The sequence below is a fragment of the Hemicordylus capensis genome, chromosome 1, assembly GCF_027244095.1.
Source record: "Hemicordylus capensis ecotype Gifberg chromosome 1, rHemCap1.1.pri, whole genome shotgun sequence".
NCBI classification, from domain to species: domain Eukaryota; kingdom Metazoa; phylum Chordata; class Lepidosauria; order Squamata; family Cordylidae; genus Hemicordylus; species Hemicordylus capensis.
The window spans coordinates 374,538,444-374,557,127 of NC_069657.1; the positions used below are offsets into that span (position 1 = coordinate 374,538,444).

The 18,684-nt window shown below is 42.2% G+C and overlaps 1 protein-coding gene and 1 long non-coding RNA gene across 23 annotated transcripts in view; one reads left to right on the forward strand and one right to left on the reverse strand.

Moving 5' to 3' along the window:
• The window catches only part of AFDN (afadin, adherens junction formation factor), a 180,365-nt gene that overhangs the window by 148,252 nt on the left and 13,429 nt on the right, over positions 1–18,684 (forward strand). For 11 of the 22 annotated variants that reach the window (XR_008316302.1, XM_053296599.1, XM_053296610.1 and 8 more), the window contains 6 exons: positions 81–199; positions 4,545–4,739; positions 5,035–5,126; positions 5,500–5,688; positions 7,131–8,156; positions 9,706–9,741. Coding sequence is in view for 21 of the 22 variants with exons in the window: in XM_053296599.1 (XP_053152574.1) it covers positions 81–199; positions 4,545–4,739; positions 5,035–5,126; positions 5,500–5,688; positions 7,131–8,156; positions 9,706–9,741 (1,657 nt within the window). In the remaining variant the exon portion in view is untranslated. The remainder of the gene's footprint in view (positions 1–80; positions 200–4,544; positions 4,740–5,034; positions 5,127–5,499; positions 5,689–7,130; positions 8,157–9,705; positions 9,742–18,684) is intronic. The other 11 variants (XM_053296653.1, XM_053296753.1, XM_053296672.1 and 8 more) reach the window with 1 other exon arrangement.
• On the reverse strand, positions 13,968–18,396 carry LOC128345204 (uncharacterized). Its single transcript, XR_008316311.1, has 3 exons — positions 17,820–18,396; positions 16,342–16,420; positions 13,968–14,351 (listed from the first exon to the last, which is right to left on the reverse strand). It is a non-coding gene; the product is annotated as an uncharacterized LOC128345204 (long non-coding RNA).

An 18,684-nucleotide genomic window follows, 5' to 3' on the forward strand; every position in this document is an offset into this window, starting at 1 on the left:
TCTTTATGCCTTTTTTTTTTTTTTTTTTTTACTACTAGCATCAATTCAGTTTTTTTAATTTTCTAAACACTTTTTTTCAGGGCAGCAGAGCTGATGACAAGAACAGGGTCAGTAGTGACACTAGAAGTGGCGAAACAAGGAGCAATTTACCATGGACTAGCAACTCTGCTTAACCAGCCATCACCAATGATGCAAAGAGGTAAACAACTAAAGTATGTCTGTTCACATACAGCATTTTAGGGTGAGGACCATTCTTCATTCTCCATTCTTTCCAAAGAGATAACGGTGTTCAAATAAGCATGGTACCGTCTGGTTCAACTTATTACTTAACTTGCTTTCCTTTTCACCACCCGTTGGTGGAGGGCGCAGGGAAAATGTGAGACTCTGAGCTTTATTGGCTTGAGGTTTCTCCACCCACCCTCCCTCACCCTCTCCCCCCCCCTCCAATACCATTAGCTTCATGTAGTATGGCTACTTTCCCTCCTATCAAATGTGTACTTTTGTTCTTTGCAGACAAAATCTCCTGTATTCGGGCCGACTTGGACTCCATTATTTCTGCAGGGTCTATGAAGGAGGTGTCCAGCGATCCCTCTTGCAGTGTTAGGTTGGATCAGTTTCAATCTGTGACTCCTGATGATGTGGACAAGCTGCTTGGGGCAGTGTGGCCTAGCACTTGTTCTCTGGACCCTTGCCCGACCTGGCTGCTTTGATCTAGCAGGGAGATTGTTGGAGGTGGCCTAGTTAATATCATAAATGCATCGCTGAGGTAGGGTAGGGTATTTCCATGTTTGAAGGGGGCAATAGTCAGACCTCTTCTTAAGAAGCCTTCCCTGGATCCCTCAGCGATGAGTAGTTATAGGCCAATCTCCCTTGGTTGGGCAAGGTGATTGAGAGGGTGGTGGCCAACCAGCTCCAGGTGGTTTTGGAGGAAACTGATTATCAAGACACATTTCAAACTGACTTTAGAATGGGCTATGGGGTTGAAACAGCCTTGGTTGGCCTGATGGATGACCTTTACCGAGGAATCGGTAGAGGGAGTGTGACTCTTTTGGTTCTCTTGGATCTCTCGGCAGCGTTTGATACCATCGACCATGGCATCATTCTGGGTCGCCTGAGGGAGTTGGGGATAGGAGGCACTGCTTTACAGTGGTTCTGCTTCTATCTCTTGGGTAGATTCCACATGGTGGAGTTTGGTGACAGTTGCTCCTCAAAGCAGGAGCTATTATATGGAGTCCCCCAGGGCTCAATTCTGTCACTAATGCTTTTTAATATCTACATGAAACCGCTGGGTGAGGTCATCAGGAGATTTGGCGCTGGGTGTTATCAGTATGCTGATGACACCCAAATCTACTTCTCTTTTTCATCTGTATAATCAGGAAATGGTGTTCATTCCCTAAATGCCTGCCTACAGGCAGTAATGGTCTGGATGAGGGATAACAAATTGAAGCTGAATCTAAGCAAGACAGAGGTGCTCATTGTAGGGGCTCAAAATCTGAGGGATGAGTTAGATCTCCCTGTGCTGGATGGGGTTACAATCCCCCGGAAGGAGCAGGTACGCAGCTTGGGAGTACTACTGGACCCAGGCCTCACCCTGATATCTCAGGTGGAAGCCATGGCCAGGAGTGCTTTCTGTCAGCTTTGGCTGATTCGACAGCTGTGTCCATTCCTTGAAGAGGATGACCTCAAAACAGTGGTGCACCAGCTGGTAACCTCCAGGCTCGACTATGTGGGGCTGCCTTTGTACGTAGTTTGGAAACCAGTTAATTCAAAATGCAGCAGCCAGATTGGTCTCCGGGGCAACTTGGAGAGACCATATTATGCCTGTTTTGAAACAGTTGTACTGGCTGCTGATATGTTTCCGGGCAAAATACAAAGTGCTGGTTACTACCTTTAAAGCCCTTTAAAGGTCATCTCAGAAAGCGCCTTCTTCTGCATGATCCCCACCACACGTTAAAGTCATCTGAGGGGGTCCGTCTCCAGTTACCACTGGTACGTCAGGTGGTGACTCAGAGTGTCTACTTCTCTGTAGACACTCCTGGGCTGTGGAATGTGCTCCCTGCAGAAATCCGCAATTTGAACTCTTTATTGACCTTCAGGAGAGCCTTTAAGACTTCCATTTGGCCTGGCCTACCAGGGCTTTTAAATTGTTGTAAGGGGGTTTTAATGTACTGGGTTTTAAAGGGTTTTTTAATTGTTTTTTAACTGATTGTTTTATGGCATTTTAAATTTTTTATTTTTATTGATTGATTTTAACTGTTTTTATTTTGCTTGTAAACCGCCCTGAGCCAAATTAGGAAGGGTGGTATAAAAATTTAATGAATGAATGAATAAATAAATACTGAGATCTATATACCAAGTGAATGTAAATCAAACAGGTCTCAACTATACTCAAACAATGTTTACCACTGCAACAGGCACAACCAGTGTTCTACATGAATCTTATATCCAGACGTTATTTCAACTATAACTGAATATGAAATCCCCATGTATTATAAAGTATATAAACAGTATATCCAAAGATTTTGTAAACATAAATAATAGTGATGTGCCCAGACCGATCCGGAGGCCATTCTACAGGCCTCCAGACCGGTCCGGACATGGGCAGTTTGGATTCGGGTGGTTCGGGGTGGGGCGTCCCCTTAAGAACGGGGGTGGGTTTACTTACCACTCCCACCGCTTTCCCCCCTCCGGTGCCTGTATTTTCTTGAGTAATTGGGGCGGCAGGATACCTTCCTGCCGCCCCTTCTTCCGGCGCTTGTCTGCTCTGCTGCAGCGCAGAAGGCTTTTAGAAGCCGTTTGCGTGCGCACACACGCATCTTCTTCAGTAATCGGGGCGGCAGGATACGTCCCTGCCGCCCCTTCTCCCGCGGCAGGATACCTCCCTGCAGCCCAAGCTCATCGCTCCACAAGACAAATGAGAACCCAGGAAATAGCTGCTGCTCTTGCCTAGTCAAGAATGTGTAAATACTTTGTTGCTGATATTGAAGAAGGGAAAATCAGGATATTTTGGTGTGGAGTGTGCTGATTCAGAATGTAATGTTTTCAAATACAATCCATCTAGATATTTACCAGAACAAATCCTTTTTTCTATTATGCTAAACCAGTTGCTGCATTTCCAGATTAAAGTACTTAAAGTATCCATAGTTTTTCTTTCTAGCAGCTAAACATACAATTTGGAGGAATGTGAATAAACTAGAGGTGTTTCCCATTTCAGAAATGCAATTACTTTTTTACTATGGGCTTGATTCAGAGAAAAGCATCTTTGTATTATAAGTAAATTACTCTTCAGTTTATATTTTAATATAGTCTATGCAAGCATTTTAAACACCTCCAGTTTCTCTTTAAGGTAAATATTTCTGTGGATTAAAGTGGATATACTAGCAACTTAAATGTTGCACTGTCAATACTGTAATGTATTTTGCATTTGATTGATTTTAGAGTTTGAGTAGTCTGACACTGTGTTCTTGACTCTTGATTTCAAACTCTGCTGTGAGACATTACACTGCTGTAAGGGAAAGAAGCGGGAGAAGGGGCGGCAGGGACGTATCCTGCCGCCCCGATTACTGAAGAAGATGTGTGTGCGCGTGCGCAAACGGCTTATAAAAGCCTTTTGCGCTGCAGCAGAGCAGACAAGCGCCGGGAGAAGGGGTGGCAGGAAGGTATCCTGCCGCCCCAATTACTCAAGAAAATACAGGTGCTGGAGGGGGGAAAGCGGCGGGAGGGGTAAGTAAACCCTCCCTCGCCCTTAAAGGAACCCCCCACCCCAGTGCCGGACCGCAGCTCTGAGGTTCCGTGCACACCCCTAATAAATAACTGAATCCACTTGTTACAAAGTCCACATGTGCTACAAAGTCCACTGCAGTAACCCGGTGACCTCAGTTTTGAATTGTAATCTTTATCAAGTGGAAAGACGTGGAATATTGTGGTGGAGATAATCTTAACGAAGACTGGAGCTTCTTGTAAATCTACTCAGTACTTCCAAACAAGATGTGGACCACAATTTATCCTATAAAATGTGTATAAAATATCAACATGTACATAAGAACAGCCCTGCTGGATCAGGCCCAAGGCCTATCTAGTCCTGCATCCTGTTTCACACAGTGGTTCACTATATAAATTCTTTGTATATTAATATATACAAATACATTAACAGCATATATTATAAATTCTTTGTATATTAATATATATAGTGGGCATGTTGATGTTTTATGCATATTTTATAGGATAAATTGTGGTCTACATTTTGTTCGGAAGACTTACACGAAATAATTTTGTATTTTCATTACATTGTATGAGATAGATATGTGGTCCTGAATGATTGTTCCCTTGGAGTTGTAAGTTTTAAGGTGTTTAAACAAATCCTAACTTGAAGCACCACCACACATCCATAATTGCTGCAAGGAAGATGAGTTTTATACCAGTATTTCCCACAGGAAACATGTAGTGTGAATATCTTACACATGTATATCTGGAAAACAAATTTCCCAACCCTAGAACACTGTATAAGTCACACAAAATTTAAATGTCCTAAACTTTTTTTGTAGTTTCAGACCGCCGTGGCTCAGGTAAACCACGACCAAAGAGTGAAGGTTTTGAGCTGTATAACAACTCTGCTCAGAATGGATCTCCTGAGAGCCCTCAGCTGCCTTGGACAGAATATAATGAACCAAAGAAGTTGCCAGGGGATGACAGGCTAATGAAGAATCGAGCTGATCACCGATCTAGTCCCAACGTAGCAAGTAAGCATTTTGCTTTAAAACAGTTGTGCGAAGCATTGTTTGAAGACAGGCCGAACTAAACTTTTTAGAAAGCAATCAAGGAAATTGATAGGATAGAAAAGATGATGCTGGTCAGCTATGAAATAAATGATATTAAGCACAACAAAAAAGATGGAATTAAAGATTTGCAAAGAAGACTGTGATCCATGTTGAGACACTTAGCAAGGAGTGTGTGTGAGAGAGAGAGACTTCAAGTTAACAGAGGTCACTTAAAGAGGTTTTTGTTTTTGTTTTTAATTCATTTCAATTTCAAAAGATCAGCCTCCAAGTCCTGGGACCAAGAATACATATGCGGCTGGAACTACTAACAAAATAACTTCAGTCTCTACTGGAAACCTTTGTACAGAGGTAAGAAGTGGCAAGCCAAAAGTTTGACCTGTCTATTTTAGTAAAAATAGTGTAGCTTCTTGTTGTTTAACCCCTCTTAACTAAGCAGAGAGACACCTTTTTAAAAGTGGTGATTATCTTATATTTAGCAGAGGAGAGCAACTGTCCCTATCCAACCCCAACACAGCATTTCTCCTGTGGCTATAACTGGTGTCTGCCATGTGTTTCTTCTTAGATTGTGAGCCCAATGAGGACAGGGAACAGTCTTATTATGTACTGTTCTGTGTAAACTGCTTTGAGAACTTTGTTGAAAAGCAGTATATAAATATTTGTAGTAGTAATAATCGTTTTAAAATAAATACAAATTTCTATGTGATCTTTCTGTATCATGCAGGAGCAGATACTACCACCCAGACCTGAGGCATATCCTATTCCAACACAAACCTACACCAGAGAGTATTTCACATTTCCAGCCTCCAAGTCCCAAGATCGAATGGGTCCTGCTCAGAATCAGTGGTCGAGTTATGAAGAGAAACCCCAGATTCCAGTAGAAAATAATCATTATATCGCTACTGCAATGCAGGTTAGAAATAATTTGTTTTGACCAGGTTAAATTATTTAAGTGATTTCAAGTTAGTGGCATGGAATAAGAATCACTATGATGGTCCCATATGTCCCCATTTATACAGCTGCTTTTAGTTTAGAAAACAAATTTAATATTTGGTTAGCTTTTGAGTTAGAAATGTTGAATTAGACAAATGGCATGACTTAATTGCTATGAAGAAACATCCTCATTTAATGGTACCTTATTTGAAAAGTTGACAATGTATACTTGGAGCTGAAATACAAGAATGGTCTGTTTAATGAAAATCACACTGGGAAATTCTCTTGCAAAAGGACAGCTTCTTAAGAAAGGCTATAAGTGCAGTCTTGTGTTAAAAGACTGCATTAACTATTGTTGGACCATAAAATGCCTGTTTTAGCTGTTAAATACCCAAAGTCATTAGCAATCTGCTAGTTGCATTTTCACAGTGCATCTGACACAAGTTGCTTTGTACTCAGTGCTTCTGGACCAATAGAGCATAAGAAATGCTTTCATTCCAAACAAGGCATTCATTCTAGGTCATAGTTAAGGTCATTGATAGAGAAGCATAGAATAAGTTGTCTTTGTTCATAGTCACCCACTAAGTTTCTTTTGCATCTGGTCAGTTTGTGTCTAAAACAAATCTTAGAAACACACTAAGGAACACTGAGTTGAGGTTTAAAGTCTGTAGATAATTGAATTGCTACTTTACAGGTATGTCGTTGTAATAAAATGGAAATGTCATGCTGTGCAGTAGCTGTATTTTGCACAGCATCCTAAATCTTTCATGTTTTGACAGAACAAATTAATGAAAGCACAGCATATATGCGAAGATGGTATGCTTCAGAATGGGTTTTGGTAATGAGACGTCTTCCTCCCTTATATAATTCCCAACATTACAGGAGGATAGAAAAACCAATAAGAGTGGGGGAAATACAGCAGAGTGAACAGATGGCTCCACTTCCTCTGCTCTTATGTTTAATTGTGATTATAAAAGAAGCTTGCCACAGCAGTTGGAGGCTAGACTGGAGAAGTTAGTACACTTCAGTTACTCTTTGTAAGCTGCCAGCCCCGGATACTTGTGTGGGAGTAGGTTTGAGGAGTGGTAACAGTTTTTGGTTTGGCATTGTCCTAAGATGATGTGTGAGAACGGGTGTATGAATTCTGTTTATCCTTCTCCTTGTGTAGTTTCATAATCCTATCTCAAAGCTTTCGAACGTCTAAAGACTGCATAACTTGTTTGGACTGAAAGGCTATGTGTAGGAATTCAAACTGTTGTAGTATGATGTTTATGAAAGTGCTGATATTAAGGAAAAAAGAGTAAGCATTGTATCATCTCAGTAGAATTTCAGATCTATCATTTTGTAGTTTTTGCTTGATATGTTAAATCAAATGCTAAAACGAACTATATTCTTCTCTCTTTCTCTCTCTCTCTCTTCAAGCGTGTAACTCGTTCTCAGGAGGAGCTACGGGATGATAAAACATATATGCCAGAAAGGAATCGATTAGAGGTTGTCATACGAAAGGATGTGGAATATATTGACAGAAAATCAGATAGCGACCCATGGATGAACTCCTCTGTGGATTCTAGCACATCAAGCCAAGAGCATCTGAACCATTCCTGTAAATCCATCCCCCCTGGTTCTTTAACCAAAACTGGACCTGGCCGATGGAAAACGCCTATTGGCTCTCAGCCAGTATCACTGGTAACTTCTCAGTCCACAAGAACAGACCTTCCTCCCCCTCCCCCTCCCCCACCAGTGCACTATGCAGCTGACTTTGATGGAATGCAGATGGATTTGCCTTTACCACCTCCACCTCCTCCTCCAAATCAGTTAGGGCCACAGTCATTGTCCCAGGTGGCTGCTGCAGAGCGCAAAAAAAGAGAAGAACATCAAAGGTGGTATGAAAAAGAAAAAGCACGTTTAGAGGAAGAGCGTGACAGGAAGCGCCGGGAGCAGGAAAGAAAACTAGGGCAAATGCGTGCCCAGCCACTAATTCCTGCTCAGTCTCTGCTTCCTCCTGTTTCAATTCAGCAGGTGAAACCAGAAAAGCCTTCAACGTTGCAGAGATCTCAGGAAACTGTCATTAGAGAATTGCAGCCTCAACAGCAACCCCGGACTATTGAGCGTAGAGATCTGCAGTATATCACCATAAGCAAAGAAGAGCTGTCTTCTAGCGATAGCCTATCTCCTGACCCTTGGAAACGGGATGCCAAGGAGAAGCTGGAAAAGCAACAGCAGATGCACATTGCGGACATGCTCAGCAAAGAGATTCAAGAACTTCAGAACAAACCAGATCGTACTGCTGAAGAGAACGACCGTTTGCGCAAGCTGATGTTGGAGTGGCAGTTCCAGAAACGCCTTCAAGAGTCAAAGCAAAAAGATGAAGATGAAGATGAAGAAGAAGATGATGACATTGATACTATGCTGATTATGCAGCGACTGGAAACTGAGAGAAGAGCAAGGGTAAAATGAGGGAAACCTTTTAAAATTTTGTGTGGTGTTCTTTCTGCATATAATTAAGAAGTCTAAATAAAACTTAGGGTATCACCACAGGATAAAGGAGGACTGGACTGGACTGTCATAATGTCCCTGACTCATTGTATATAATGAAGTCTAGCCTGATCTATCCTGATTTGTCCAATTAAGTGGTGTGTCATAATTTAGTAAGTGGAATGCTTCAGCTGGTAATAGCCCTCTTTTTCTTTTTCTTTTTTCCCCCTTTTCTTTTTTTAAGGGCAGCAGGGAAGATTAGGCATCCACTGTAATTCTTTTATAAATAGAAGTTAATGTCTGCCTTGTTTAAATTTAATTCTTGTTGCGAGTTCTTTATATTTATGGAGTCTGTTTCACTGAAACAACTTGACTTGTTCATCTTTTTAGCTGTTAAAGGACAGAGCATAATTGGTTTTTTAATCCAAAAGTGATGGTATGTTCTGCCTTTACTCTTTCTCCTGAGAATCACAACCACAGAAAGTGATTCATATCTTTATGTTTAATTTATAGAACCTAAACTAGCCAGTTTAGGAATGTATACTTGACAGTGAATGGTTAGATTTAAAGCAGTGTTTGATCTCAAGATTTATTTGCAATCATTATTTTATATGATATGCATCTATTGTCACTGTGATAAATATTAGAATTCCATGGCTCCCCTTTTTATGCATTTTATTTCTTTATCATTTTATGCATTGGTTCATTTTTCTAGTTTTTCTGTTGTGGCTACCTTTTCTACACGGCACTTAGGAAACTGATAAAATGAAGGCTAAACATGCCCTTGACTTACATATTCGTTATCCTGTAACCCCAAAACTGCTAAAACTGGTTTCATTACTTAGCGTTTTAACTAAAGGAATACAAAACTACATTAATGTATTAATTTAAAAACAAATGCCTTCATCTTCAAGGATCTAGAAATTGCTCTTTTCAGAATTGCAACAAAAGTGGCTATTAGTTGCTTAACCTATTTGCTAAGCTGCTATTTTCTGCTATGGCTGATACATTTAAGTTGTATGGAGGTTTTGGCCAGAGAAACTGTAGTGATTTCTTTTTTCTTTCCTTTTTTCCTTCTTTCCTCCTTGTAAGAGTAAACTATAAAAAGGAGGTTAACTGGCTGCTTTTTCACAAGAAACCACTGTATTTACATTGGATTGTATCCTGTGTCCCACTGTAATTAATGGAATTTGAGTTAGTCATGACCTTTGCTTTGATTTCAAGTATGCATAGTCATCACTAACTTACCTAGGATAACAGCTTATTGTATAGACCTTTATCCATATATTGTATGTGGTATATTTAAGGGAGGCAATATACAGAAAAAAACTTTTAAACTGATTTATTTGGGGATGTTTGCTAGTTCTACATTAGAGTATCAAACACTGCTTTTTCTCTCTTATTTTCTTTTTATACAGCTGTAGTAACAAATCAAAGAAAACTGCTTTTGGCATAGAACAAATTTAAATTTTCTCTTATTTTCACTATGCATCTTTCTTTTTCCTTCTCTTATTACCTGCAGCAGACTGCTATGCCAGCAATCTCTGTTCTAGATTTGGTATGTTCTTATTTCTTTCCCTTCAATACCTTTTCCTTGTTGCTTTTTTCCTTTTCCTTTTTTTAATTAATAATGATCCAATATGCATTGGATATTGTCTTTGTCATCTTTTGAGTACTTTAAGGCAGGATATAATGGATTAAACAGCTATAAGCACGCACACAACTGTTGCTTGAGGTATGTTCCTAGCTTTTTTTCTCCTGCCTTTCTCTTTTTAAGTGTTGTGTTTTGTTTGCATCTTTGAGTTGTTTGCAGCTGTAACCTATGAACCATATATGAACCAGCTAAAAAATAATTAACAGCTATGAACCTATGAACCAGCTAAAAAATAATTAACAGTTGGAAAACAAAATATGTGGGTGAGGCTTCTGGGGGGGTAACATACTTGCCCTCTAACCATAAACCTTAAAGGAAGCTTCAACAAACTAGCACCTGATGCCTCATGAATGTAATCTGATGTAAATATGTTGTAGTACTTAGGCTGCTCTTGTTCACATGATGGATTTAACATAGCTTGAAATTCACATTAATTGTTACTAATTCATTTCTATTTTTTTGCAACTTGAAATGCTACCTCTGGGGTACAACTTCTGAGTTCCTTTGTAGACCATTACTCTCTCTATATATATATCCTTTTCTTACACAGTGAGATTCCTGCATTTCACTAACATAATAGTAGAGCACAACAGAGTTGAAAGTTTTAAAGCATGGAGTCTTACAACCCAGCAATTTCCCCATGATGTGCATTTATTTTTGGAATGAATGGAAATAGATGTGAATGAGCCTCATTTATATTGATTTCCATTCATTCTGAAAATCACCCAGAAATGAATGGGAGTTTAATTTTGGAAATCTTATCGCTTGCCATTCATCTTGTTAAATTTTTTAGAGTAAAAAACAACGGTATGGTTGTAATTAAACTGTTGGCTCTGAAGTGGGGGTTCAGGGCTCAACCACCTCCTTCCACTGTCCACAGATAACTTGCAGGACTTAGTTTTCTTTTAAAAATAATAACCTGTGATGATGCTGTCTTGCGGGCCATATGCTTAAATAAAATGGTTAGCAGGGGACGTGGTTGTGCATGGGGCTCTGCTTTAGAGCCAATAGTTCAAGTAAAGATTACAATGTTGCTTTTTATTCTTAAAAAGAAAACAAACCAAAAACCCCACATTCAATTAAACAAAAGAAAACAAAATGAAAGAAATTAAAAGAGAAAACTTCATAGATAAATTAATGGAGGACAGGTCTATCAATGGTTACTAGTCTGAGGGCTATAGGCCACCTCCAGGCTCAGAGACAAGATGCCTCTAAATCCCAATTGCAGGGGAGTAACAGTAGGAGAGAAGGCATGCCCTCAGCTCTTGCCTGTGGTCTTGCTAGAGGCATCTGGTGGCCCACTGTGTGAAACAGGATGCTGGACTAGTTGGGCCTGATCCAGCAGGGCTTTTCTTGTGTTCTTATAAAACCAAATGAAAATGGCATATCCTGATGCTAGATAGATTCCAATTAACAGAATATAAAACAAGATTAATTATTCTCTTAAAAACCTAATATTTTCCCACTTAAATTAACCTTTAAAAAAATCGGAGTGTGTCTTATGATGTAGGTCTTTAAGTGGTCTGTAATCTGATTGGCACATTGTAATTAGATGCTACTTATTTTGCATTTTTATCAAATAAATGCAGGAAATGGATATTAAATAAACTCCCAAATTATAGCTGTGTATTTTCTTTGTTTAGATCCTTGATACAATCCCACCATGGTTAAATGTCATTGATTTCAAGGGAAGAAATTTAATCACCTTTTTAGTTGCCTCAGTGAAATCAGTAGGTCTTAAATAGTTAAAAAGTTGACATTATGCCCCCTCCCCCAGTGTTTTATTTTGTTGTATTTATTTTGGAGCATTGTCTTTAACACCACTTATTGCAGCACTTTGTCAGTAACAATTTAAATTACTTTTTAAGCAGTATGGGACACAGTCCAGTAGTTCTCCTTTATTCTTTCATGACCTTTTTTCTATTTGGGATAATATCAATACTGTTCCTCTTTGACATCTTTTGAGATCTTTTCACTTCTGTAAAATCTTCTGATAATATAAGGTGATCTGTTGTGTAGAAAATATTAGAAGTGAATTTTTTTAAAAACTTTTTTTTAGGGGATTCACATGAGAATCTTACTACAGTACTTCAAAAAGTCCATTTATTGAGGAAATCTTTATGCAACTTCTTAAGAAAAAAACAACCTTGTGGCATAAGTGCCTGGATAGCTTAAACTGCTGCTTTGGGGTGTGGGCTGGGGGAGGCACACTATCAAGTAGGGATGTATAGGAACCTGTTCGGAGGCCCTTTTACAGGCATCCAGACAGGTTCAAACACCGGGTTCAGAGGCTTGAAGGCAGGGGGTGGGACGACTTTAACGGCTGGAGAGGGTGCACTTACCCCTTCCTCAACACCCCCCCCCGCCAGCTCTCCGTTTGTAAACAACAGGTGCGTGTGCGAGCGTGACCTGCGTGCACATGGGCACTCTGCACTTCTGGCCAAGGAGGGAACAGAGTGGCAGAGATGTATGCTGCCGTCCCAATGGAGTCTTTACAAATGAAGCACCATCCGGGGAAAAGCGGAGGGAGGGGTACGTTGACCCTCCTCCGCCCTTAAAGTTGCCATACCTTTGAACTGGCCCCTGCTCGTTCCATACACATCCGTACTATCAAGGCCAGACCAAATTCTAGTAGCAGTCTTTGGAAGCAAACCATCTGACTAACATTTAATGTCCCATTGATCATCTAGATCATCAGTATATCTGTTGGAGAAAGGTAATACATGAGCCTATTTGAATGGTCAGTACTATCTGGGGGGATGAATGCTCATTGTGTTTTTTTAACAAAGTTTGCACCCCAGAGATGAAAAACTGGTGATAGTATTGCCATGCTTTCAGTGCATTAGCACTGAAATAAATGTTCATGCTTTCAGTGTATTAGTGTGCTTTTTATTGTCCTGACCATCAGCCAGCAGTGGCCAAATTTGCAATGGTGTTTAAAAGTTTTTAAAAGACACAAACTACGATAAGATTTTATCAATGCTGTCAGAGAAATGGAAATGAAAATTGACAGGAATGCCCTTCAAAGATTACTCCATGGAGAAAGTACATCAATTTGTTCATTGTTACCCTTAGGGATGAGCAGAACCGGTCCGACGGTTCAGTTTGTGGGTTCGTGATCAAACCGAACTCCCCAGTTCCGTCCGGACCGGAACCAGACTGTCGGGTCTTGCCCGGCAGGTCCGTGAACTTTTTTTTTTAAAAATGTAAAATAAAAAAGTAACTACCTGTAGCCCCTTCAGGAGGCTTGCTGTAGCCGCGGGGTGTGTGTGTGTGTGTGTGTGTGAGTGCGGGTTCCCTCTCCCCCCACCGGCCTCCCTCATCACTTCTGCGGCTGGGTAAACAGTCTTTTTGGCCCTTTTGGGCCTCCGTAAAAGCGAGCGGCCACCATTTTGGCCACCGCTAGCATGTGCATATGCCTTCTGCGAGGCCTGGCATGGTCCCTGACCGGGCGGGGTGGTCAATGGGGGCTGGACCGAACCGGCCCGGTTCCGTTTGAGGCTGGTCCGGCCTCGAACTGAACTGGGCCAGACGGTTCCGTGCACACCACTAGTTACCCTGGCCATAACCCTAGCCTAACCCTTTCCTCTGTGCATAAATGACTGCAGTTACCCTAATCCTTTGGGGGTAGGGAATCCTTTGGGGTGTAAGGATAAAGGAGGAGTGATAACACAGGGAAAGCTGTAAGTGCAACAATGCTATCACCTATTTCCTATCTCTACAGATATAGATGTTGCCAAAAAATCGTTATAAGCATTCATCCACCGAGATGGTACCAATGGCCAGAATTTGTGGCCCTGGCTTATGGACTAGGGGAAACATTAATGAGTAAAAAGATTATTGGTTCTCAAGAAATAGTGACCCACATGTTATGCAGCATTATGAGGGTGATGCCACTCCACCTACACTGCTGTGGGCATCTAACAAAATGCTAGGGACCTCATGCTATTGCACAAGAGAGCAAATACTTTAAGTGGTGCACAAAAATTCCAGAACTGCTACTCAGATCGGAAATAATTGAATCAGATCTCAGATTGTATCAAAAACACATTACTGACAATCAAGTGACATGTTTCCATGCTGCTTGATTGTCAGCAATGTGTTTTTGATCCAAATAGTGCACTGGGTGCGCTACTTGAAGTATTCATGCTCTTGCGAAACAGTACAAGACTCCCAGTGCTTGGTTAGACACCCACAGCAGTGCAGACAGATCAGCACTGCCCTTGTAAGTCCGTGCAGCATGTGGGCTAGTGTGTGTGTGAATTTCCAAGTACAATTCAGTGATATTTCAGATCTGGATTGTGATCCATTATAACACATAAGAATGGGTACTGAGCCTGTGTAGGCACCTTGCGGCCGAGTGCTCCTCTCGGCATCCAGACTGTGCCCCCACGTGCTCAGCGTGGAAGTAGAAAAGGCGGGCTGGACATGCTTCATCAGTTCCTTTTCGACTACCATAGCAATGACACCTCTGGTTGCTCCAGTTCCTTGTTGAATTGGTTCCTCATGAGTTCCTGTAAAGAAAATAAAAATATATTATGTTTTTCCTCTGACCTGGACTGGGTTTTTTTTTTAACCACTCTTCAGATTATCTGTGTGATTTTTGATGAACAGACTGTTTTGACTATCCTGTGGTAAACAAACTATTTTGGTGCAATCTCGGATTTGTGGGCTAAGATGCAGAACAGACATGGCTTCGAAAATGGAGGAAAAGTATTTTAAACATTGTGGAGAGTGTGGGGCTAAGTTGCCTTCCCAAGATAGGCACTATTCCTGTCTGATCTGCCTTGGAAAGCAACATGCAAGATATGCATGTCTTTTTCAAAACAAACTAGACAAAACCGGGCCCTCAGGTTGCGCGATACGCTGAATCTGTCGATGCCAACAACCATTTCAACGTCGAAGGCGTCGACATTGGAGCACTCAGCTTCAAGGTTTGTACAACTGAAACAGTCTAAAACCCTGACCCTGGTGTTCAAGCCTCCACATGGCTCTCCCCCCTGAGACGAGACCGGAAAAGACAAGCATTGCACCTGGATAACTGAATGGCTCCAGCTCTGAAGAAGCACAAACATTGAGATGGGCTTTCGAAGTCGACGCCGTCCCTGTCTGGACTCTAGTCGACTCCCCTGTTATAAAAGTCAGCTCCGACTTCTAGGTCTTCGACGCAGAGTGCATCAGTATCAAGACCTCTGACGCCCAGGCCCTCAATGCCTGCGGGGATGATACCTACACTGCCCTGCCCAGCATCGATCTCTCCGGTGGTTACACCCATTCAGTCCCCAGCTGATTCACCAAGACCTTTGACACTGACAGCAATGGTTGAGGCTAACTCACTGAAGCTGCACACTCCGATTCTTCTGGCATAGAAGAATGTCACCCCTTTGTGCCCAACAAATTCTCCGATGCCAATCTTTGATTTTGAAGCTGAACCTGACAGTGCGGAAGGGTGACCGGATCCATCTACGGTGCATACCTTACTCTCAATCCTCGACTCAAGCAACAGCACACCCGCTACTACCACGTTTAAAGGGTTCTTATTGGGTACACCAGCTGAGCAAATGGACGATCAGGACGTGGTGTTTGCCCCACTAACCACCCCACAGGGGCTGGAACCCCTTGAAAGAGTCCAAAGGCTCTTTCAGCAAGCCAGTTATTAGGTGCTGCAACTTCGTCATGGCACCAGTGTGGTTTCTCTCATCACTCTCCTGCACCAGTTGCTTCATTGTTTGGCAGGTCTATGAGCACCTCTTCACCTGGCCTTCCTTATGATTAGCGGGACTACAAGTTTTGGAAAGGAGGAGTATCCACTACTTTTGCTTTGGCCACCAGTTCTCCTAGCCCTTTGTCAGTCCGCACCTTGGGGGCTGGAGATGCCCCGATGCTGCAACAAAAGACATTTACTGTGACCACTGTATCTCTTACAAATGTCTCATCTCTTGTCTTACCTCAGGAAAAGCCTACATTAGTGACTTCAACCACTGGCTGAAACACCAAAAACCGGCAACATAAACTACTACTGAAACTCAGACACTGCCTCTAACAGTGGTACCAAAAACTTTAACTAGCACTCCAACTCAGAAGACAATTTCAAAGCATAAGAAAGCTGAGGCTCCTGTAAAGAGACCAAGACCACAGAGACTGCTTCCCCTCCTCCATCTCCAGAGGACCATAACCATGGCTCTTCTGATTTCAAATCGGATCCAGAGATCATCCACAGGATGTACCACTTTCTATACATGTATCACCCACTGAAGAACTAAAAGCTTATCATATCCAGATCAAGGCCATGGTGGACGCCTTGGGCCTTGATCTTAAGACACAGTCTACGACCGTTGATGACCGTCTACAACTTCATGGCATCATTGCAGGCTGCTTAACCGGTGCCTCTGCCTCTACTCTCTGTTATTTCAAAGGCTGAAAAAATGGCTTGGGAGGTTGTTAATACTTCCACCTTCATGTCCAAGTGCATTCTATCAGGTCCAGGAAGAGAATAATACATACCTATTAAAGCATCCCCTTCTGAACTCCCTTGTCATCAACTGCACTATATCCTCCACGTCCGCACAACGACACACCACCCCTGCAGATAAGGAAGGGGGAAAATTAGATGTAATGGGGAGGAAAGTCTACACTCCAGCAAGCCTCTCAATAAAAACCGCCAATTATTCCTCCTGTCTGATGAAATACATCCACTCCCTCTGGATGACTCTCCACCAGGAGATGGACAGACTCTTCCCCTGAGGAAGTTGCCCATAAATATTCAGACATGTTGGCAAAGTCAGCTTCCGTAACACGACACCAGCTCAGCACAGCCAAACACCTGGCGGAGAATGAATCCAGGGCCATGACAGCAGTTGTTTCATTACGCAGGCATGCGTGGCTAAAGTCAGCCTCCTGACCGACCAAAATGAAACAAAGGATTGATGGTCTGCCCATTCACGGGAAGGGACTATTTAGTGAAGATATAGACTAGACAGTGGGGGGGAAATCTACACATAGAGCAAATACTTTCACTGCCCCATCCACCTCGATGTACACAATTAAGGTTCAAGCCCTACCAGAAGCAAAGACCACAATTTTGTCAGCATGACCATAGAGGTTTCAGGAAATACCAACCCTACAATAAGTGCCCATTCCAACAAAAGAACAAGAACAACCAGGGCCAAAAGAAGCATGCTGACTCACAAAAGCAGCATCTTTGAGGGATCAGTTTGTCTACTGCGCCAGCAGCACCATCTCCTGGCAAGTTGCAGCAATATACCAAGACCACATGCCAATTCCATCCATCTGGCATGCCATGCCCCCACATGACACCACATAACATCGGGCCACTAGGTCCTCAAGATCATCTTGGTGGGGTATGCGATAAGAGTTCAAGACTGTGTCCTCCTTCTCGCGGATCCACTTCATGAGAGTAACTCCACCACTGGAGGATGAAGTCAAGGAACTCTGAGAGAAAGGGGCTATTGCCCCAGTGCAGTGGACATGGAGAAGGGATGGGTTCTACTCCAGGTACTTCCAAATCCCAAAGAAGGATGGATGAATCCGTCCAATTATGGACCTGTGTCACCTGAACAAATGTGTTCGCACAAGGAAGTTCAGAATGATAGTTTTACAGGATATACTGCTACTCCTTTACCAGGAGGCTGGCAACACGGGATCTCAAAGATGCATACTTCCATATAGGCATCAGGGAAGACCACCGGATGTACCTTCGATTCACAGTTGGAGTGAATATACAGTATTGCTGTTTGGACTTGTGTTTTTACAAGCACCTTGTGTTTTTACAAAATGCATGGCTGTTGTATAGTGGCTCACCTAAGAATATGGGGGTGACAGTCTTCCCATTCCTAAATGACTGGCTCCTGGCTTACAAAATAAAAGAAGAGTTGCGTTCTCAGATTACATCTGTGCTATTACCTCAGAGGTCTATAGCATACATTGGTGTAATTTTGGACACAGAAACGAAATGAGCTTACCTGCCAAGGGACTACTACAAAACCATCAAGGAGTTGGTCCTGGAATTCCAAGCTCAGCCGGAACAACGGGTCCATAACAACCAAAGACTGTTGGAGCTCATGGCATCCTGCAAGTCAACAGTTCTATTCACAAGACTGAAGATGCAGAAACTGCAGTTGTGGTTTCTGTCAGTCTTCGAGCCCAATGTAGACAGTCAGAACCATCTGCGTGTGATGCCTTTTCAGATCCTACGTTCACTGACCTGGTGGACGAATGAACACCACATGTTACAGGGGGTACACTTCCAATTATCTGTGCCAAAAATCTGGGTCACGATGGATGCCTCCCTGACTGGATGGGGAGTGCACTGCAACACCCACATGATGCAAGGTCTCTTCACACTACCAAGCTGTAAGAACTTCATAAAAGGCCTGAATAACCTATATCCACCTGTTAGATGGCCTATTTCCCAATGGAGCATTTCTCTTGTCCTTTCAGCCTTGACTCTAGAGCCCTTTGGGCTTAGCATCTCTAAAAATGGTGACTCTAAAGACAGCCTTTCTAGTGGCCATCGCCACAGCACACAGTGAGTGAACTAACTGCACTCAGGATAGATGTCTCTTACATGAAATTTTACCCAGATTCGGTGGTCATGCGTATGGACTATGGGTTTCTCCCGAAAGTTGTTTCAGACTTCCATTTAAAACAGGACATAGTTCTACCCACCTTTTTCAGGGCTCCTTCTGCGCCTCTAGAAAAGGTTATGTACATGTTGGAAAGTCTATTTTATATTATTTGGACAGCACTAAACCATTCATGCTTTCAAAATGCTTGTTTGTTTCCTACAAAGGGAAATTGAAGGGACACTTTGTTCCTAGGCAATGC